The 19,687-nt window shown below is 41.4% G+C and overlaps 1 protein-coding gene across 8 annotated transcripts in view; it reads left to right on the forward strand.

Moving 5' to 3' along the window:
* The window catches only part of CAB39L (calcium binding protein 39 like), a 60,703-nt gene that overhangs the window by 15,743 nt on the left and 25,273 nt on the right, over positions 1-19,687 (forward strand). For 4 of the 8 annotated variants that reach the window (XM_056484628.1, XM_056484605.1, XM_056484639.1 and 1 more), the window contains 2 exons: positions 2,048-2,249; positions 11,118-11,266. In XM_056484628.1, the coding sequence (XP_056340603.1) occupies positions 11,165-11,266 (102 nt within the window). In that variant the 5' untranslated portion in view covers positions 2,048-2,249; positions 11,118-11,164. Of the gene's footprint in view, positions 1-1,642; positions 2,250-2,303; positions 2,753-11,117; positions 11,267-19,687 lie in introns of those variants that run through there. The other 4 variants (XM_056484591.1, XM_056484597.1, XM_056484582.1 and 1 more) reach the window with 4 other exon arrangements.

Here is a 19,687-nt window from a genome sequence, read left to right on the forward strand (position 1 = left end):
GTTTACCCAAAGGCTGAGGTATCCAACTAAAAAGAAAGGGCCAGAGTGAGTGTAGGGTACCACAAGGCCCAGCACCCCTTCCCTGTCCCCACCCAGCTGGGACAGAGCAGGGCACCCACAAAAAGGAGCCCAGTGCCAGTTTTTCCCCCAAGTCCTTCATGCCACAACACATCTGTGCAGGTTGTTCAGTGCCTCCTGAGCTCCATGGAGAAGGGGGCTGCCTCCAAGGGTGGCTCATCCTGCTCAGAGCTTGGCAGCCACAGTGTCCCTTCCTGAGCTCTCTGTGGAGGTGGCCTGGAGGGGAAACCTGGTCAGTGGTGGCTAATGTGAGGCCTTTAATTCAGTGTGGGATGAATATGTCACGAGGGGTTTGGAGCAGAAATTGCCACTTGGTGTCACTTGTTGCAATGCTTGTGGGTGCAGCGGGAGCAGCACTAATTAATGCTGCTCCCAGTGCTGTTCAGGGCAGTCCAAAAGCACAGAGCTGCAGTATCTTGGTGATCTCTAAGGTAAAGTGTGAGAGAGAACGGTGACGTACTTTACAGATAAGTTGAGAGTACAAATCTGCTGATCTGAGGCTGGTTTGGTTCCTCCTGTGCAAAGGCAGGAGCAGATGTGGGCGGGTTAAGGGAGCAGGGATGGCTTCTGCCTCTCTGAGCCCCAGAGGGACAGGCGAGTAGCTCTTCAAAGTGAGGATTTGGGATACTCCTGTCTGCATAATTCAGAGCTGGCACTGCAACCAAAGGCTGGTAGCCCTTTAAAAGGTGTCTGTTTCATCTGTATTCCTCAGAAATGAGGTTTCTCAATGCATTTTTGGCTGCCTTTAATGTAGGGCTGTGAATAGCTACTGCAGGTGAGCCTTAAATCAAGATCTGATGCAACTGTAGCGCTGCTAAGTCTGAGATCAGCTCCCCAGGCAAATGTAGCATACCAAATTGTTTTTAATAATGTAGGACTTTGGCAAGGCTATGCCCTGAGGAGGAGGAGATGGGAGGTAAAGTTTTCCCCCCCGAGCTGGAGAGCTTGGCAGGAAGACATGCTGGGCACACATCCTTGCTGGGGCTCGGCCAAGATCCAGATGAGGATACATTTTAAATCCCACCTTGTAGTGCCCATAGTAAGGCATCCTTCTTTCCCTGCTCTCAACAGCTGGGGGCAGAGGGGACAGCACTTGCCATTCCCTTTGGGAATGTGTGGCACTTGACAAACAATAGTTGCTGAGAGAGAAAAGTGAAGCACTAAAAATTCCTTGAATTATGTTTTGCTGTATTTGTATGCTTGATAATAGCTGGTAGTGCTTGCTTCAGAATACTTTATGATTTTTTTCCCCATCACATTAGCCTTTGAAAATACTTTGGGCTAATGTTTTCCTTCATCAGGATTTAAATTTTGCTCAGAGTATACTGCAGGTCGGGGTTTTTTGGGATCCCCTCGAGTATTATTGTGGGAAAATATTTGGATCTTTGTGCAATAATATATAGTCATGCAGGAAGCAGCTTAACTTCAGCTTTTCTGGACAGGACTTTGCCGAAAGATGTGGTGCGTGAGCATGTTGATTTTATTATTATCTTGTAACAACAACCCGCTGTTGGGCTCCCTTATTTGCATTCCTAGCAGGACGGCAAGGTGAATAATTTAATTCCAGCAGCCACGTGATGGTGCGAGGACCCGTCAGCGATGCCTCCCCCTGCTCCGAAAGACTTTGGAGAGGAATGGAAACTTACAGAAGTGATGCGAAATTGTCGCATGTCCTCCCTTAACCCTGGGGAAACCTCTCGGCGGAGCGATCGCTTCATCCTTTGCTTTTCCGCGCGTTCCTCTGACGTGGAGTTCGGGGGGTGTGTGTGCGAGCCTGTGAGCAAGACGAGAGAGGGAGTGGGAAGCGGGGAGGGCAGCGGGGGGAAAAGCACACCCAGGCACGGAGCTCGTCGGAGCAGGAGCAGCGAGGAGCCGGGAGTGCAGCCGCAGGCAGCGGGAGTGGAAATTTACAGCTGCTTGTGAGCGCCTGTGCATGTCCGAGTGATCCTTTCTGCTCGCGCTTTTCCAGAGGCTGGCGGCGGGAGAAGAGCGGGAGGTCGGATCGCGGGATCGCGGCTCTCTGCCACTTGTGGGTGCTCGGCGGCGGGGAATAAAGCGGGATCCGATGGAAGCTCAGTGAAGGCGGCTGCCGGCGGCAGAGCTGTCTTCAGCACCCACCTGGCCATGGGGCTGCGCCGGGCTGCCTAGGAGCCCCCACCTCTGCGCTCGCAGTAAGTGTCAGCCGAGGTGATGTCCTCCGAGTGACGGAAAGTTGAGGGATTTAATGAAACTTCTCCTTTTTTTCCAGTTAGCACCAGCCTCTTGGTAATAAACCTCTTGCCTGCTCGTTCTCGGTAGTTACGCTGGTAGCTTTTTATAGCTTTGTAAACTGTGTTACCAGGAGTGGCTCTTTAATGCAGGCAACCCTAAACAATACTCCTCCTGTTACATAAGGCGCTGGCTCTGCGACCGAGCACTCCGTGTCCATGGAATATCTCTGGAAATGGCTTTATTTACAGTGTGGTTTCCAAAAATAAAATATCTGCAATATATCATTTCTCCCGCTCCTCTCCGCGGGCTGCCTGCAGCTGCGGACTGGCTCTCGAGATGCAGAGGAATGAGAGCGTGGCCACTTGCATAAGCCAGGGGAAGGAGATGAAGGGAAGATGAGCGTGCGGGAGAAGTGCCACAAGGAGCAGCGCATGTAAAGGACCCAGCTCGTCCGCAGCGACAGGTCTTGTCCGCTTGAAATGCCGATTCTGTGCATGGGCGTCTTTATCAGGCAAAACTTCAATGGGGCTTAAGGGAAGTTGGGTTTTTTTGTAAAAGCAAACGCTCTTTCTTTGCTAATATTAGGAGTAAAGAGAAATTACTACTATAGAAAATTATTTTAATCCATTGTGAAGCTATTGAAAGTAACACAGCAGACTTGCTATGAGCTTGATCAAGTGAATGCTGTGTAGAGGTAAGTTTAGTAGTATTGGACCTAATGCAAAAATTGTCTCCATGTTCCTCACTAATGGATTTAGAGGAAGTCCTATTCCCTCTTGGCTCCTGCCTGTGTTATTTAAATTATGCTACCAGTTTCCATTATTTCTACAGTTACTATTCCTACTAGAAATGGATATTTAACTTGGTTTCCCTTTTACTTAAGTAAATGTAAAGCTGTTAAGGGCTCTTCTAGAACTGTGTGTACTTCAGAAACATTAGTTGAGAGAGCTCTTTCTGCATGACTGAGTTTGTGGGAGTTTTGCTATGGACTACAGTTAGGCATGGAATTTAATTCTTAATCTTTTCAGTTTTAAAGATCTCTGTGATAGCAAATGCAAATTAGCATGCTAAATATTCTTTACTTATCAATCCTACAAATGTGGTGGCTTTAAAACCTCTACTTTCATATATTTCTAGTTTTATTGAACATGAAGTAATAACCTATCATTTCTAGCTAATTCCTTAGTGATTGGGAGAGCCTATGTGATCCTGTGATACAGATAAATGATGCTGGTGTGAGTATGGTGCCACAGGATGCCATTTCTGCATGGGTGAGAATCCGAATGATACCTGGCATTTCAGTGTGCAAATGCTGTTTTTTCATATAACAATAACAATAACAATAACAATAACAATAACAATAACAATAACAATAACAATAACAATAAATGTGAAAACACAGGACTTCCAATAGAAGGACACAAGGTAGCATAGTCAAACACCTAAAATGCCCTTAACTTCAATTCTGTTCTCTATACCCTACTCATGATAGATTTAGATTAGATAATAAAGAACAATTTTTTATGGTGAGGTTGGTGAGACTGGCAGAGGATGCCCAGAGAAGTTGTGCATCCCTGGAATTTCAAGTTCAAGTCCAAGCTGGATGGTGCTTTGTGCATCCTGGTCTAGTGGAAGGTGCCCCTGCCCATGGCAGGAGGCTTGGAAACAGATGATTTTTATTATTCCTTCCAGCACAAACTATTCTATGATTAGTTTTTGTTTGTATTACCACACATTTATACCCCCTTTATGATCATCACTGCCTCATCCTGGGTTTGGTTGGTGAATATCTGAGCTGTAGCATCTGTTCCAGCAGCCCTGTCTCTGTACCCTCCTTCCACCCCCGACTTCTGCTCTTGTGCTGGTACAGCTCTAGACTGTATCTGGGCAGAACTGGACTGGAAACCCGTGTGACCTTTTTTCCCCAGTAGGCTATTTTTTGTTAACCTGGGTCACTTCCCTGACCTGGCTCACCATGTGGCCCTGCAACAGCTGAATAGCTCCCACAGAGGCTGTAGGGATGTGAGTACATGTGGAGCAGAGTGTCACCATCATAGAACCAAGATCTATCAAAATAGATTGCCTCAGTGACCAGATTGCTTTTTGGTGTTTCATTTTATCCCCTCTGTTTGCTGAAGGATTATACATGTGGGATTTTTTGCTGTTTTTTACTAAAGTGGCCTTCAGGTGCTCAGTTAAAAAGAACTAATAATTTCTTTAAGTGCTTCCATGGAGCTACATCACAGCACTTGAGTGGAGCATCACCATGAGTGCCTTCAGTTTCATAACAGTATTGAACTACTGTGTGATGTTATTATTCTCATTCTGTAGAGGTGATCTGATTAAGGGCAGAGCTGCCAACATGTCTGATCTTCAGGATGCTTGCCATCTGCTAAAAAAGTGGTGATGGTTGGCATTACTGTGTTGTTTTGTGTGTTCAGGTCTCAGCTAATATCCATCTTCATTGCAGCTAATGCAATAAGTAGCCAACATCAAAGCTTATGATGGGTAAATTCTTGAGCTTTTGGAAAAATTCAGTTGCCAGACAGAGATGGCATTCATTCACCCTAAGCATAAAACTGTCCTGTCTTTATGCACCTTCCAAAATCTGCAACTCATTGAGAATTTGCAGAGAAGTTGCTTGTTCCATAGCCTCGATTCCTTCTGTGAATCACACAAAATGTGGGTTGTGTGAGGGGGCTGCACTGGGGAGGGTGAAAGGACAAACTGGGCTTCTCTGGGTGCTCATCACACGTAGGGGCTTCCATCTCCTGGCTTGAGTACATTGCTCTGTCATTGCAACAGCTTCCCAAAATATGGCAGGAGGGAGAATTGAAGACCTCTTCCATTATGTGGAGACTGAATTGGACAAAATGGTGAAGAAAGTGTGCTAACTCAGGGCCCAAATACATGGGTCATGGGCACACTGCAGTGAAAGTGAAATGGTCTTTTTTTCCATTCCAGAAACTCTCACACAATATGAGTTATTAAAATGTCTTGATTCTGATCAATAACTTGATGAAGTTTGGGAACTGAGGCAAGACAAATGTCTAACACTCCATGAGGAGGAAAATATTTTGCTCGTTTGTTGTTGAAGACCGAATGTTTTTTCCAGAAGAGCATCTGCAAAGAGTGCATGGATGGGCTCATGTGCTCTCTTCCACTCTTGATTTTGTGGGCAGGAAGAAGCCTTTGTTACTGAGCTGCTTCACTGAGTTGCTTCCTAGTGGGATGGGCTGCTGAGCAGAGTGGTGTTGCTGTGTGCGTTTTTCTTTCATTGTGTTTAAAAGTTCAGTTGCACAAGTTCATATTTTGAGGAAGTATCTGACTGAAAAGCAAAGAAATTGTGGAAAGTGCCTATAATCAGAAGTAGATCTCTTTCTGAACTTTATAGCTGTGCTTAATTTTTCTAGAACATTCCATTTATGAGCAGATAAACTGACAGAAGAGATATTTTGAAGCCTGATAAAGTGTAGGCTTTGTTGTCAAATGATCTAGGTTGCATTCCTGACACAGCCACTGATTTTTTATGTGGCCTTGGGTAAGTCTTGTAATCTCTCTGTGTTTCAGCTTCCCCCCTTGCAGAGAAGACAGAATAAAAGTAGGTAGGTTTTTTGAAATCATATTTTCCATCTTGTTTAAACGTGTGTAGAGTGGGAGACCTCTGAGAGACTGTATGCCCTGAATATGAAGGGATGTTAACTTTGACAAGCTACTGAATACCCTAAAACTCATGTCTTGTAAACCACATCCAGCTCTGGATTCAATTCATGCTTTAGTCGGTGTGTTTTTTTCCTTCTGACTTGAGCAGAAACAGGCTGACATTTCAAAAGTGGTTCTTTAATGTTTCCTTTTGGTGTTTCTCTGGCTTATCTAATACAAAATCAGTGCCATTTTTTTCCTCCCAGAGATGGAATGATATTCCATGAAAGTATTTTTGTAAAACTAGACTTTCTAAATGTGCTGGACACTCCAACTCTGGTGTCTGAAATATATTCACTCCAATGGGAGCAGCAGGCTTAGGAAGCTTCATTTCCTCCTACAGCACTGTGAAGCATTTTCCTCATGACTGGGAAAGACAGCCTTTGAGACCAGGAGAGCTGGTCTGGTGAGATATAGCTGTTTCTTTTCTTGGTCTCATAAGTTCCTCTCAAGAGCACCAGTGAAATAACATCATCAAAACTAAATGTTTCACAAGTTGGCTGGTTCCCCATTATGAATTTAGGAGTGTCCACAATCCATTTTTGATGTTATGAAAACATATATTGAATCACCATTAGATGGAAAAAGTTTTCCTAGAAAGTGGGAAAGAAAGGGGTTCATTCAGTCCTGTCCCTTGCTGCCAGACAGCAGTGTCAAAAATTTATGAACAGATGCTCTGTAGTGTGCCTGGTAGGGTAGGTAATTTCAAAACCTCAAAGCCCCAGTGGGTGGAAACCTTTAAATTTCAAGCTGAAGTTTACTCATCAGCAGTTTATAGCTATTTGCTTCTGCATAAATAAGGTGTTATTGTTATTTAAGCTGAAATAACTTTTGCAGCTTTCCTGTATTTTTATTCTATACTTATGAAGGTGGGCACTTTTAGCCTCCAAGACATTCTGGTCTTCCTATTTTTCTGGCCATCCAGTGTTCTTCTCTCCACCCACTCTAACCTCTGTTGATTTTACTTGACTCTGGGTGTTCAGGGCTGTGCACAGTGTTTTCTGTATGAAGTTCTATCTAAACTTTTTAAAAAGGCTTAAATACCTTTGGATTTCTACTGACCATTAATTTTGTGATTCATCACAGATTTGCAGCAGTCTTTGTCACATCTGTAAAATACTTGTGTGTTTGTATATGTCACCAGCTGCTTGTTTTCATCATTTCTCATGGTAAGTCCTCAGCTTGAAGCAGATATTCATAGAATGGTTTGCATTGGAAGGAACCTTTAAAGGTCATGCAGTCCAATTCCCCCTATCATGGATGTGTTCAACTAGATCAGGTTGTCCAGAGTCCTGTTCAATCTGATCTTGAATGTTTCCAGAGATCTGGAACATCTACAAACTGTGTATCTACCATTCAGCATTATCCAATACCTTCTGCTCTTAACTTTTATCCCCTTTCTATTATCTTGGTTCTTGACTCCATCCAGTTTCCCAGCTAGTGGTATTCCAGTCCAGTTATGTGTTGATAATATATTTCTATTTTCAGTCACCACAATTTTTGGATCGGCTCTTAATTCTTATGCCTAAGTATGATTCCATCCAGAGATTGCTCTTCCCTTCTCAGTCAGATGATTTGATAATTTTCTTCTTCTACTATTGTTTTGGCACTGTATTCAAATCCATGCATTTCCACATTGGACACATGGATTCTACTGAGTTTGTTGTTGTTGTTGTTGTTGTTTAAAATATATTTATAAGGGATTTTACTATGAGCTATGTTTGGTGAGCCTCTGTTGCATTATTTTCAGTTGTTGTTCATCTTTCTTTTTCAGTTAATTTTAGTCTGGTTTCTTGAGAAAATGAAGCTTATGTGGTCACACTGTCCATTTCTTATCCTAATTCTCTTCTCACAGTAACTTTTGTATTTACTGTGAAATTTCAAGCAACCTTGCAGAAGACTAGATGCCTGAAAAAAACTGAGTTCCAAAAAATATACTGAAAATAAGTGATGTAAAGAATAGGGCCTCTAAACCAAATTAGTGCCTCTACTGAACAGAAGATCTTCCAAGAAAAAGCTTAGAGAGCAGAGAACTGATACAAGAGGAGGACAGGACAGAAATGCCCAGCTGTGATAAAAACTTCTTCAATAAGAGCTGGAAACTCCAGTCATGCAGAGCAAAGCTGGAGGAGAGGAATCCTAGTTTTACCATTTTTCTTATGGGATAGCCAGCCATAAGACTAAGGAATACAAGTCCCAAATCTCAGCAGAGTGATTTTACCCCCATGTGCTTCTGCCTGCTATTGTGAGCAGCATGTGTCCCCCTAGAAGATTCCTGCATGAGGAGCCAAAAGGTTCTGCAGCTGCCAGTATGTATTTTTCTGAAGTGATGGATCATCTTTTTCCAGGTCAAAAACTGTATCCTGAGAAGGGATAAATCCAAAAATGTTATTTCATGCACATCTGTGGCTTTTCCCCCGTTTCTTTCTGCCCCCCTCTACTTGCATATAGCAGAGACTTTGCTTTGTATATAAGACTTTGTATCTAATTAAGTAATGCAGAGACTTGGCTTTGTTCAACAGAGCAATGAATTAAACTGTTTCTTGAGTCCCTTCCTGCCCTATTAGTGGGGCTTTTGGTGCTTTGATTAAGATGCTGGTAGGGTATGCAGTGGAAAAAAATATTTTATCACTGAAGAGTGCTGTGGTGACTTGTTGGGGATACTGGAACAATGCAGTGGAAAAGTACTGGTTCTGTGGCAAAATCAGTGACTATTTTAAATATGGGCACATTACTCTAGACAGCCATGTAAGTTAGTTTTTGAGGGGAAATGGTACTTTATTATCAGCATTCAGTTAGAAATGTGAACTTATTTTAATAAAAATCTCAGAACCTCCAGCTCATGAGTACTTAGTTTAAAAAATCACTTTATTTCCCCCTTTGCTTTTTTTTTTTTTTGTGTGAAACCTTCTGAGAAGAAAAGATGAAGGGATGATTTTAGCAATCTGAACATACTTACCCCACCCTGGATGAAAAGAATTCTTTTCTGAAATGCAGCTTGCCTGCTAAGCTTCTGATTTCAGACTATCTCTCTCTTGCATCATCACATTCTCATGCCATGCCTTCAGGATAATAAAAACATGCAGAATCAGGCCCTTCTCAAAGTGTATTGTGAATTATTAATCTCCTATTTGCACCACATGTGGGATTACAGAGTGCTTGGTGCTTGCTAGCAGCATCTAAACAACTTTATTGTATAATGCTGGCATCACAGTGCTTTCCAGTGCTTGTGTGTAGCTGAGTGTGCCCCACTCACAAGGGTGAGTTGTGAGCACACCCAGGCTTCAGCCTGCCCCTTGTCAGGCTGACGTGGGACTCTGCTCTGGTGACTGGTCCTGCCAAAACTTGCACCTCTGAGCTGCAAGGGAGCAGGACTCTGCAGCTGGGAGCTCAGCTGAGGAGTGAAGGTCATGTAGCCAAAACCAGAGAAATAAAAATGAGTTTGAACAGAACCGTGAGGAGCTTGAAAATGAAAGCTGAAAGTGGTGAGGTTTCAGACACTGAATGTGAAAATAACCCTGTAAAACTGACCTAGCAACTAATGAGGAGCTACTGCAAACTCACCTACTTTGGACACCGTAAAAGAACTTTTGGTTTAAATAAGACATTTAAAAATATTTCCTGGGTGTCATAGAAGCTCCTCCTGTAAAGAAAATCTGCAAAAGTGTTTTGAAATGTTTTTTAATAAGGTCTTAGGACAAAGTCTGTATAGATTTTGCTTTTGAAGTTTTAATTTTTTACTTGGCTGTTTTATATGGTTACTATTTATAGTTGCAATAGAATGTATGCCTAATCTGGGTATTAATTCCATAGATTATTTGGGGATTAGTAACACATGGATGTATGGCTCAAGTGGGATCATATTTCCTGATGGACTGTAGTGTGCCCATATTAACAACAAAGCATGAGAGAAGTTGGGTTTTGGAACCACTGGGTTTTCTTTACACTGTGTGATTTGTACTTGTTTAGTTCTCTCATTTGAAGTCTCATATAAAGCTTTTTTAAAAATTGAAAATATTGGAGAATAATGGGATTGAAGTGGTTTGCCTGTGTATTTTATGTTTTCATGACTAATTTTAAAATTGTGTGTGTGGAGGAATTGTGATGTTTTTCTTTTGTTGTGGAAGATGAAGGCTTGAGGTTATTTTTTGCTTTTGTTGTTGTTTTTGGTTTTTGTTTTCCTTTTACCTTTTTATTGTACAAACTGGAATGCAGTCCAGAACATTGTTGAGCTTCTAACCATAGCATATTTCCATCTGTAGTCAGTCATTGACTTCAATAGATCTTTTTATTGGACCCTCAGCAAAACCCATAAGAATTCACAGCCTGAGGCTTTGTAAGATCAGAAACTGAGCTACTTAGTTTCTTTCATATATAAATACAGTGATGTGGTATTTGCCTTTCTAACCACACAGAAGAAGAATGTTTTAAATTAAACAAATAATCCATTTTCATTAAAATACTCAGTCTGTCATTTAAATGTCATGAATACATTTGTCTTTATATTTAGGCCTGATCCTCTGTTCCTTGTTTAACTCAGGCAATGTTCTACACAAGTGAGATCTGACCCGCAGATTCTTGAAGTCTGTCATACTTAGGGGATAGCTTAAACTGCTCCCTCTCAAGCTCCTCTAGGCTAACAAAGCAAAGCAACAAAGCAACAAAGATGGTAGAGAAGCTGGTACTCCAATTTACAAACTCTAAACAAAGGGTACTTTAGGTGTGTTGGCGTCTACAGTTGGTTTTCTGCGATGGAGCTGATCAAGTCTGACAGAAATCTGTATGTGAAATCTAGTGGAGCCTGCCAGATGTGCAGTGTCCAAAATGCATTGGACACAGGCATGGACTTGCTGGAGAGCTGACCTGTAGATCAGAGCTTCCTGCAGGAAGCATCCAGCTCCTCTGCAGGTGCTGAGTAGTTGCTTTTTGTGTTCTAATGTCGGCTTGTGAATCCTCGATGAACTTGCAAGAGCTACATATGAGAAATTTTACTGCTCCACTGGGTGGCTGAAGCAAAACGTAGTGCCTGAAGTGGAACCTTTTCTTGTTCATAATGTCTTTATGTGCTTTGATTGTGTTTTTGTATAAACCTTAAAAGCTTTTCTTTGTTTGTCGTTTGATTTAAGGCAGTCCTCTTCTATCCTGAAGAAAGAAATCCAGGTGAAGAAAGACCATGCCTTTGTTTAGTAAATCGCACAAAAATCCTGCTGAGATTGTGAAAGTTCTAAAAGAAAACATGGCCATATTGGAAAAACAAGAAAAAAAGACAGACAAGGTATGAGGTAATGTTGTAGAACACCAATGAGGTTTTTATTCTGGGAGAGCAGCAGAATAAAGGGAATAACGTTGTGATTGGTCACTGCCCTGATTCTGCGAGTGCATGCCTATGGATGTGACTGTGTGTTTGAATGGTTCTGCTGAAATCAGGGGGCTTTTGCATAAAAAAAATACATAAAATCTGGGGGTCAGACAGAAAATGCTGAGATCCAGGAGCCTTGGCCAAAACCAAGGGTGATCTCCCACTACTCCAAACAGTAATGAATCTAGCAAAACAGCTCAGAAGGCTGTGTGAAAACTATTGTGCTGTTAATGGTTTTAATGCTAATGTTAATAGCAGAATAACAAATGAGGTTGCCAATTAATGTGTAGGTATCTACAGAGAAAAACTCTACTTCTGATGAACACTGTTTGCAGAAACCAGGAAAGCTGTGTGTGTCTAGATGTGTATAAAAGAGATCTCACTCTATTCATCCTTTCTAATGTTCTGGGTGCCAGTGCTTCCTAAAAGAGCTGTGCTACTCATTTTCTATTTATAGTGCTAGGCTTTTGCTAATATAACTGCTCTTTTCTAATTCCGTGATACAGACTTGAGTTACTTTTGCTGCTTTTCCAGTGGCCACTTGATAAGGTACACCTCAACACACAAAATGCTCCCAGTTAAGAATTTCTGCTTGCATTTTTTTTTTTTTTTTTTAAATCTGAGACTCTGGCCCTCTATACTATCACTGTAGTAGAAATATATGGTTTTAGTTAACAACAGGCTAGTTTTAAGTTAAAAGTGACTGTCAGTGGAAGCAGAAACATCTGATAAGGGACACTACTACATTTTCTGTGGAGCTGATGTTTGCATGCATGCATGTTTTGCTTCCCCCACCTTGTGCAGGAAGTTGTATGAAAACAAGCCCAACCCAAAATGTAGGCACCCTTAGTGAAATCCTCTTGAAACTTTTTGGTCCAAAGCAATTAGCTCAGAGTTTATTATGTAAGGTAAGTCACATGGATTTCTGGGAGGTCTCTGGTAATTGGTTTTTCATTCTGAAACATCTTCAGTAACCTGAAAATGGAGAGAATTTGACTCTGAACTGAAACATAAAATAAGTAACTAAATAAATCAATAGAATCTGTTCTTACCTGCTGAATTCATCCTTTGGAGCCTGATTAAAGAAGACTTTTGAAGCAGAAGCTCCATACTTGGGTTTCTCTTTTCTTTGCAGAATGACTCCTCTGGGTTGTGGTTTAGAGAATCTTTGGCTTTGAGCTCGTTGGTATATTTGGGTGTCAGTGACAAGGAGAAATTCAGACCTTGAAAATTGAGTGCTGTCTTGGTTTAGGGCAAAATTTGTGGGGAAACTTCTGAACGGGGTCCTTCTAGAAAGCAGATTTAAGTAGCTCTTCTCTTAACTGGTTTGAAAAAAGATTTCTTTGGAAAAAAAGTGGAAGAAACCTGTTAATTTAACAAGTAAGGTATTCACAAACATAAAAAATAAACAATAAGACTTGCTGTTCTGAAGAGATGGTAAATTCAGAAAGTCTTTGTCATGGGGTGTAGCTCAGCTCGCTCAGTCTCTTGTTAGTCTTTCTGGCACTGGAAAATGCCACATTCCAGGCCCTAGTGGGCCACAGGTGAGAGCTCTCAGTGTTTTTCTGGGTTTTTAGTCTAGAGCACGTTTGAACAGTTCTAAGAAAAAAGAAGAAAAAAGCAACTATGGTCTGGAGAACTTCTCTGTCTCAGCTTGCTAAAAACTAACTAAAAAGCAGAGGAGAGCTCTCTGCTGCTGTTCCTGCCACAGACAACACTGTCTGAGAGAGGAAAAACTGAAGCTCTTACCTATATATTTTAAAAGCAACCACCTTATACATTCTCTTATACCACTTCTCTTTCTCCCCCACTTCACTCTCAGATATAGTTTTAAAGGTGCAAAACTTATTTCTGGCCTAAACAGATGAATGAGGATACAATTCAGCATTATAAAAGTCACCCCAGGACAAGTTCTCAATGTAAATTTTTCATACAAGTCAGAACAGCTGGTGTGTGTTTTCCCCACAGAGTGAAAGATACAGAATGTTTCCCTGGCGTCTTAGAATGGAAACAACTTCATGGTGCTTATTTTACAGGAAGAGGCTGGTTTTCACTTAGTTTTTATGTACTTCATTGCTATGGGGTAGAGGCTATTCCTGAGATGAATGTGGATGATGAGGGAAGAGGAGAGAGAGGGACAAGGCAGTCCTTTCAACAGAAAGGCAGAAGGTGAGGAAAGCCTTTTTTTGGATTGGTTTAAGCTTACATGGCCTGTTGACTCAGGACTTTATGCTGTGATGTCAAGGAAGCACAATAGGGCCCCCTTCCTTGCAGAAGGAAAGATTTGACAGATTTGACACTCCTTGGTGGTACTGTCTTTCATCTAAAATGTTCCACTGAGCTGTCCTGAAATAAACACCTGTTAAAGAAAACAGCTAAATTTATTCTCCTGAGTTTATGGAAGCAAATCATAAGGACTATCTTTACTACTGAGATGATGATAAACTTTAAAAACTGGCAGGAAAAATAGCTCTTGCAAAACCAGTCAGCCCAATCACACCTGCTTCTATCCATTCAGGTTTGTGAACTTAGTAATGCCATTTCTAAGTGTTGTTTGCAGTTTGAATTGGAGAAGAAAAGACAATGGGAAGATTTTCAGTGGCCCATAGGTTTTCAAAAGGTTCTCAGTAAAGCTAATGTGTAACATTTTTTCATGAGAATTATTAGAGAAATTTAACTGAACACAAAAGCAAAGAGAAGCAAAGCACAGTGCTTTTGAAAACCTAACAAGGTTTTAAACTTTACCTCCAATCTGATTTCTGGAGGGAGAAGAAATTTGTCGAGCTTTCATGAAAGGGCCTAGAGGTTTACCTAATGCAAGAGCCAGAGACCCTGGATGTCTCAGAGCTGTATTTGCACCCTCTGGCCCTGTGGCCTGAGAAGTTTGCGACTCAGGGCTGCCCAATTTTTCAGATTTCTAGCTCCTAGTCTGCTGTAAGAACTAGAAGAGTACTGTTATGCCTCACATAAAACCAAGGTTCCCAGCACTTCCAGGGTGCAGCTCCAGAGCATCCCTGATTTTGCGTGCAAAGCAGTTTCCAACTAGGGCTTGCTTTAGATGCTTAAACAAGAAGATTTATCCTGTGACAATTAAGCTGTTATTGTAGTGCAGCCAATGTGGTATGTGGGTTGAGACAGCTAAAAGCTGCTAATATGGCCAGAATTGGCAGAGAAGTGGAGCAAAGCCTGAATTAACTGCAGGGCTGGCAGAGAACCTCCTTTCCTTTCCCAGCTGAGAAATCCTGACTCTGAGGTGAAGATGGCATGGGCAGCCAGGAGAGCACAAGGTCAGACAGAGAGGGACTTGATGCTTCTAATGTATCTTTGTGCAGCTTTTAGCAGGAACCATCTGTGTCTTGGAGGGGATGTTTTTAAATAATGCAGAAAAGGATCATTCCTGCCAAGCTATGCAGTACACAGGTAAAGGGGACTTTGCAGCAGACCAGTTAAGACTTCTCAGGTAATAATGGGAAGAGGATGGAGGATATAACTTGATAGACAGCATACAGAGAAGCCAGTTGTAAGTGTAAAGGAAATTATACTTATTTTCTGAGGCATTTCCATGTGCACACATAATATACAGAGGTTTGCACTCTTACTTCATGATGCTTTCTGTTACTCATGGAGTAGTACCCATTCAAGCTTTAAACTCTATTGACTGCACTAGCATCTGTCTTCTTAGATAAGGATTGAATTTGACCCAATTTCTCCTTGTGTCTAATTTTTTTTTAAACTGTTAATGTGTGTAATGTTGCCATAGTGCTTTTTCATGCTTTTTAAGCACTCCTGAAAAACAGACTAAGTTTTGATATTTGGTTCTTACTTTTACGTGTGAGTTTTCTTGTTTGTTTGCTTGCATGGGTATATGTGTGCTTAAAGCTTTGCCATTTTCTCAGCTACATTTTGATGGTTGATAGACCACAGATAGAAAAGTGCTAGCACATCTGGCTCCTTTTCCTCTGAAGTGCTCTTTCTCATACCTCATTTTTACAAATTTTTAAAAATAATATCTATTTTAAATAAGGGATGGCAGCACTGGCAAATTTAATGCAATAATTTGGAGATTGAGTAGGGTAAGACAGAGCTGAAAAAGTGAACTAAAACCTTCTTTATCAAGAATCTTTCTCTTCTCCAATACCTGAAATAAAATAAGGGGTTCTTGGAGCATATACAGTTGCTGGCATCCTGTTTGGGCTTTGATGTTGTGAAGAACAACTAATTAAGTTTTATTACAGTATTGTATAAATGTCATTACAATTTAATCTCAGTCATGTAGAACCAATCAGTCCTTGAACTTAATGAGAAATGCTCACTCTGAAACTACCTAGAAAAGCAGGAAAATATTTAAATACACAGGAAATAAGCCTTCAAAGCTTAGACTCTCTTCCTTCTTTCTGGCATAAACTCCTATAGCATTTGGAGGATGCATTAAATAGGGATGAAGAGAAGAGAAGCCATGACCAAGAGGTCATATCTGTTGAACCTGAGGAAGAATGTGACACTCTGGTCACATTTTGTCACATCTGGTCACTGCTTCATTTATTACTGGTGCGTTGCTGTGTCTTTTGTTGATGGATATTGTAAAGGAACATTGATAGAAAAGGTGCCTGACCAACCTCATAAAAAAAGGGGTGTGACACCCTGACTTCTCAAAGCCTTGTGTTCAGCTGCTGAGCCCTTCAGCACAAAGCAGTGCGGGTGGCATCCAGTTTGTCACTGAAGGACGTCCTTGAACACATCACCCTCTTGCTGCTAACCAAACACCTTCGGGTGCGGCAGCCTGACTCAGTGCCATCTGTGGTGCCTACAGGTTTGGTAACATTTTCTGAACCTGCCCTGCAGCAAAAGCCTTCCAAGTGTAACAGGCTTTTAATTTAGTGCAGCAAACGGATCTGAGGTTGGTTGAAACTTGGTCTAATCTTTGCATGTGGTCTAGATGGGCTGAAAGAGTTGCAGTTTCTGGTATAGCTGATCCAAGACAAGGGTTTATTGTGGAAAATGAACCCCAATGCTTTAGAGCAGGTTCAGAGCACTGAGTGTTTTCCTGTCAGGCAGAACTGCAGGCTGCAGTGCCTTTAGCCAGGGCTCAGAAACACAGTGAAGCGAGATGTAAAATAACCTGAAATGTCACACTTCTGCCCCTTTCACTTAAATCTCTCTAACAAGACTGCTTGTTCAGGTAGGTCACTATAATCTGCACTCTTTTTCATCTCTACTTGTTATAACAAATTTGGTGCTGTTCAGAAGGGTCAGGAGAGCAGCATTTTATTAAGGCTACAATTAAAAGACTTCAAGATATCTGGAACAAATACTGCTATCAATAAATCCAGGTTTTTTACATAGCAACAAGGGAGCCATTCCTGGCTGCTGTTCACCTTGCTGGCTGCTGCTTGGGGAAAGCTCTGGGGACTGCTGTGTGAGATGAGGTGCATGCAGAGGGCTCTGTGTGCATTTGCATGGAAGAGCAGTTGCGTGACTGCCGGGAACGTGAATACCCATGGATGCGATTCTGAAGCTGCCAGAGCCAGTTGCAAAATTGCTTTCCATTTCATTGCTGCACACTGAAACCAAGGGAATGAGATAAGAAGGGTTTGGCACCCCTTCCCCCTAGCTCTGCGTGTCCTGGGGTTTTGTGGAGCGTTTCATGTTTCAGCTTCCCTGTTCTGCTAAGGCCTGTTATTACTCTAGAGGTGGGAGAAACTCCAGATACTATCAGGTTATGGTGCTGAGAGTTGAAACCTGTCTCTTCTGGTTGTTTTTATTTTTTGAGGACCTTTAGAACTTTTAGTTCTGTCTTAAGTGCAGGATTAACAGTGCGAAAGGAATTTATGTCCAGGTGGGGCAACCCTGTCTTCTCCTTTTGTCACACATCCTTTTAAAAGGCGTTTCCCTGTTGTGCTTGCTTGGCCAAATTGCCTTTGCCAGCTTCCTTGAGTACTAGTCCATAATGATCTGCTAAACGACAGATGTCAGGCCTCCTGATCCAAAATATCCACAATTTGGCCCTGTAGATCCATTTAGCATGAAATTGCATCAAGAATAAGCCAGCTGGGGTGATCCTGAAGTCACGTGGTTGTTGGATTCAGATTCTGCTAATGGCTTTTCTTGGGAATCCTTACAGTTGCATGTAGAGAGCTGCACTGGCACTGTTCTTTAGGAGAAAAATTGGTTTGAATCACACAGTGAGAATATTTTTAAACCAGATAAGACCGAATCAAGGAGCTTTATGGTTTTAGTTGCAATATATAGCATGGAGTACTGGCAGATCACTGAATCACACGTTGGAGTATTTAACATCACATTGGCAGGCATCTTTGTGTGTTGCTGTCTCCTGCTGTGCAAGAGAGAAACAGTTTACAGAGAGATTTTCCACCTGGAAGTGTGATAGGTACACAAACAGAAGCTGTATGCTCCTATTTGCCATATTCTCATGGCTCTCCTCTCCACAGCCTATCCCCCACCTGAAGATCAATCAGTCTTTCAGGGAAGATTTTTTCGTATCGAATTTCAGGGAATAATTTTTCCATAAGCTCCTTTCTTTGTGTTATGTTCCCCTTAAGTCAATAGTGACAAAACCTTGATCTGTGAGGAAAATAAACTGAGACAACAATATTCAACTCATAAAATTTCCAGCTTTGGTTGAAGCTGTTGGTAGGTTTTGAAAGATGCATAAATGCTGACAAAAAAAAAAAATCAGCTTTATGAGGAGGGGATGTTGAACACATTTGTAATTTAACATAGAGAAGTTATGCAGGCTTATCTATACTATCTGTTTTCCATCTCCAAGGCTCTTGTAGATATGTGGTCCAGTAGGGTTGGCAGAGTAATCCAAGGATTGTTAGATTTCAACATTTACACAAATCCTGCCTTTCAAAATGGACCCAAAAACTTCTTGTGGGTTGGTGGTCATTACAAACTATACTCTGTGGATGCAGAATCAGTTCTTGTTAGAAAGAGATTTGTTGGAAGGACCAGAAACTTGGCTTAGGGGGTTGAGATCCTGATGTTGTGCAGGAACAGCAGTGCAAATGCTAAACTCATTTGTGTGCTGGGAATCAGTTTGCATTTCATCCTTGCTTTTTTGACCCTACCTGCAACTTCTGACTGTCCAAGACTGAGCATATCCCACTTTAGACATTAGTATGCATATGTATAAGCTGTTCTGTTTAGGATCATGTGTTTAGTTTTCTCCTTTCCTTCTTTTTTTCCCCTCTATCCACAACAGCCTCTCTAAATATAATGGCATAAATTCAGTCATGATGCAGGATAGAGGATAAAAAGAAAACCTGCTGGAAATAAGGTTGTGCCTAATTGCAAGAGTGAGGCAAATAGCTGAAATGCTTTGATATTTCATTAAACTGCTTCTTTTGCATTGTAACTTCTGCTGGATTTATGGTTGCAGCACTTTGCTACTGTTGCTCTTGCCACCAATGGAAAATAAAAAGTATCATGGAAGTCATAATAGAATGAGAGGTTTCTAGCAATTTTTTCTTTTTTTTTTTTTTTTTTTTTTTGGTGACTGAAATTTTGTTGTGACATCTGTGGGGGGAGGATGTCTTACTGAGGCTTTTTATTGTTTTTTGAAGCCGGGTCTGAGTTCTTATGCATATGTGTCTGTCATCTTGTACTTTCCATGTATTTGAGTGAATAAATGTGCTTTGTTGTTTGTTTTGGACAGATGGTGGGTCTTTGGACCTTGGAATGTCTTTTTTCTTTGAGTCTTAAGAAAGTTTCCATCCCAGAAACTGTACTTATGTACTTAAGGTATTATTTTAAAATTGCTGTGAGATTAAGTGGAAATGTCAAAATGGAGGCTGTTAATTTAAGAATCTGTTTTTGGGATTATGGTTTTCCTCCAGATATACTGTGAGGGATATCCACTGAGAAGCAGCCCTTAGATTTGACTGTGAATAACTTTTGGGGGTGAGTTGCACATCAAAACACAGACCATATAGAGGCAAAGAATAAAGGGCAGGTGGCACATGAAATCTAAATTGCATGTGGAAAAGCTGAGGAGGTGACTGGATAGGATGGCTGGAATTAGAGAAATGCAGCTGTGGTGGCCATTTCTGCCCACCAGCACTGGTGTTCTATGTTTCATTTTCTCCCACAGCACTTTTTGGCCTCCTTTTTGAGAATTAAACCTAAAGATGAGTCCTGCAGACCCTTATCAGAAAGGACTACTTATACTTGAAAGCAAAGTTAATTTTTTTTTTTTTTTTTTAACTACAAAATGCCAGAGATATTCACACCCAGCTCAGCAGAAAGGATGGAAAGCCAAAAATGTATAGGCTTTTCCTTTGAAATGAAAATATTTCCCTATCTCTTATGATGATT

Source organism: Oenanthe melanoleuca, chromosome 1 (genome assembly GCF_029582105.1).
Source record: "Oenanthe melanoleuca isolate GR-GAL-2019-014 chromosome 1, OMel1.0, whole genome shotgun sequence".
Lineage (NCBI taxonomy): Eukaryota > Metazoa > Chordata > Aves > Passeriformes > Muscicapidae > Oenanthe > Oenanthe melanoleuca.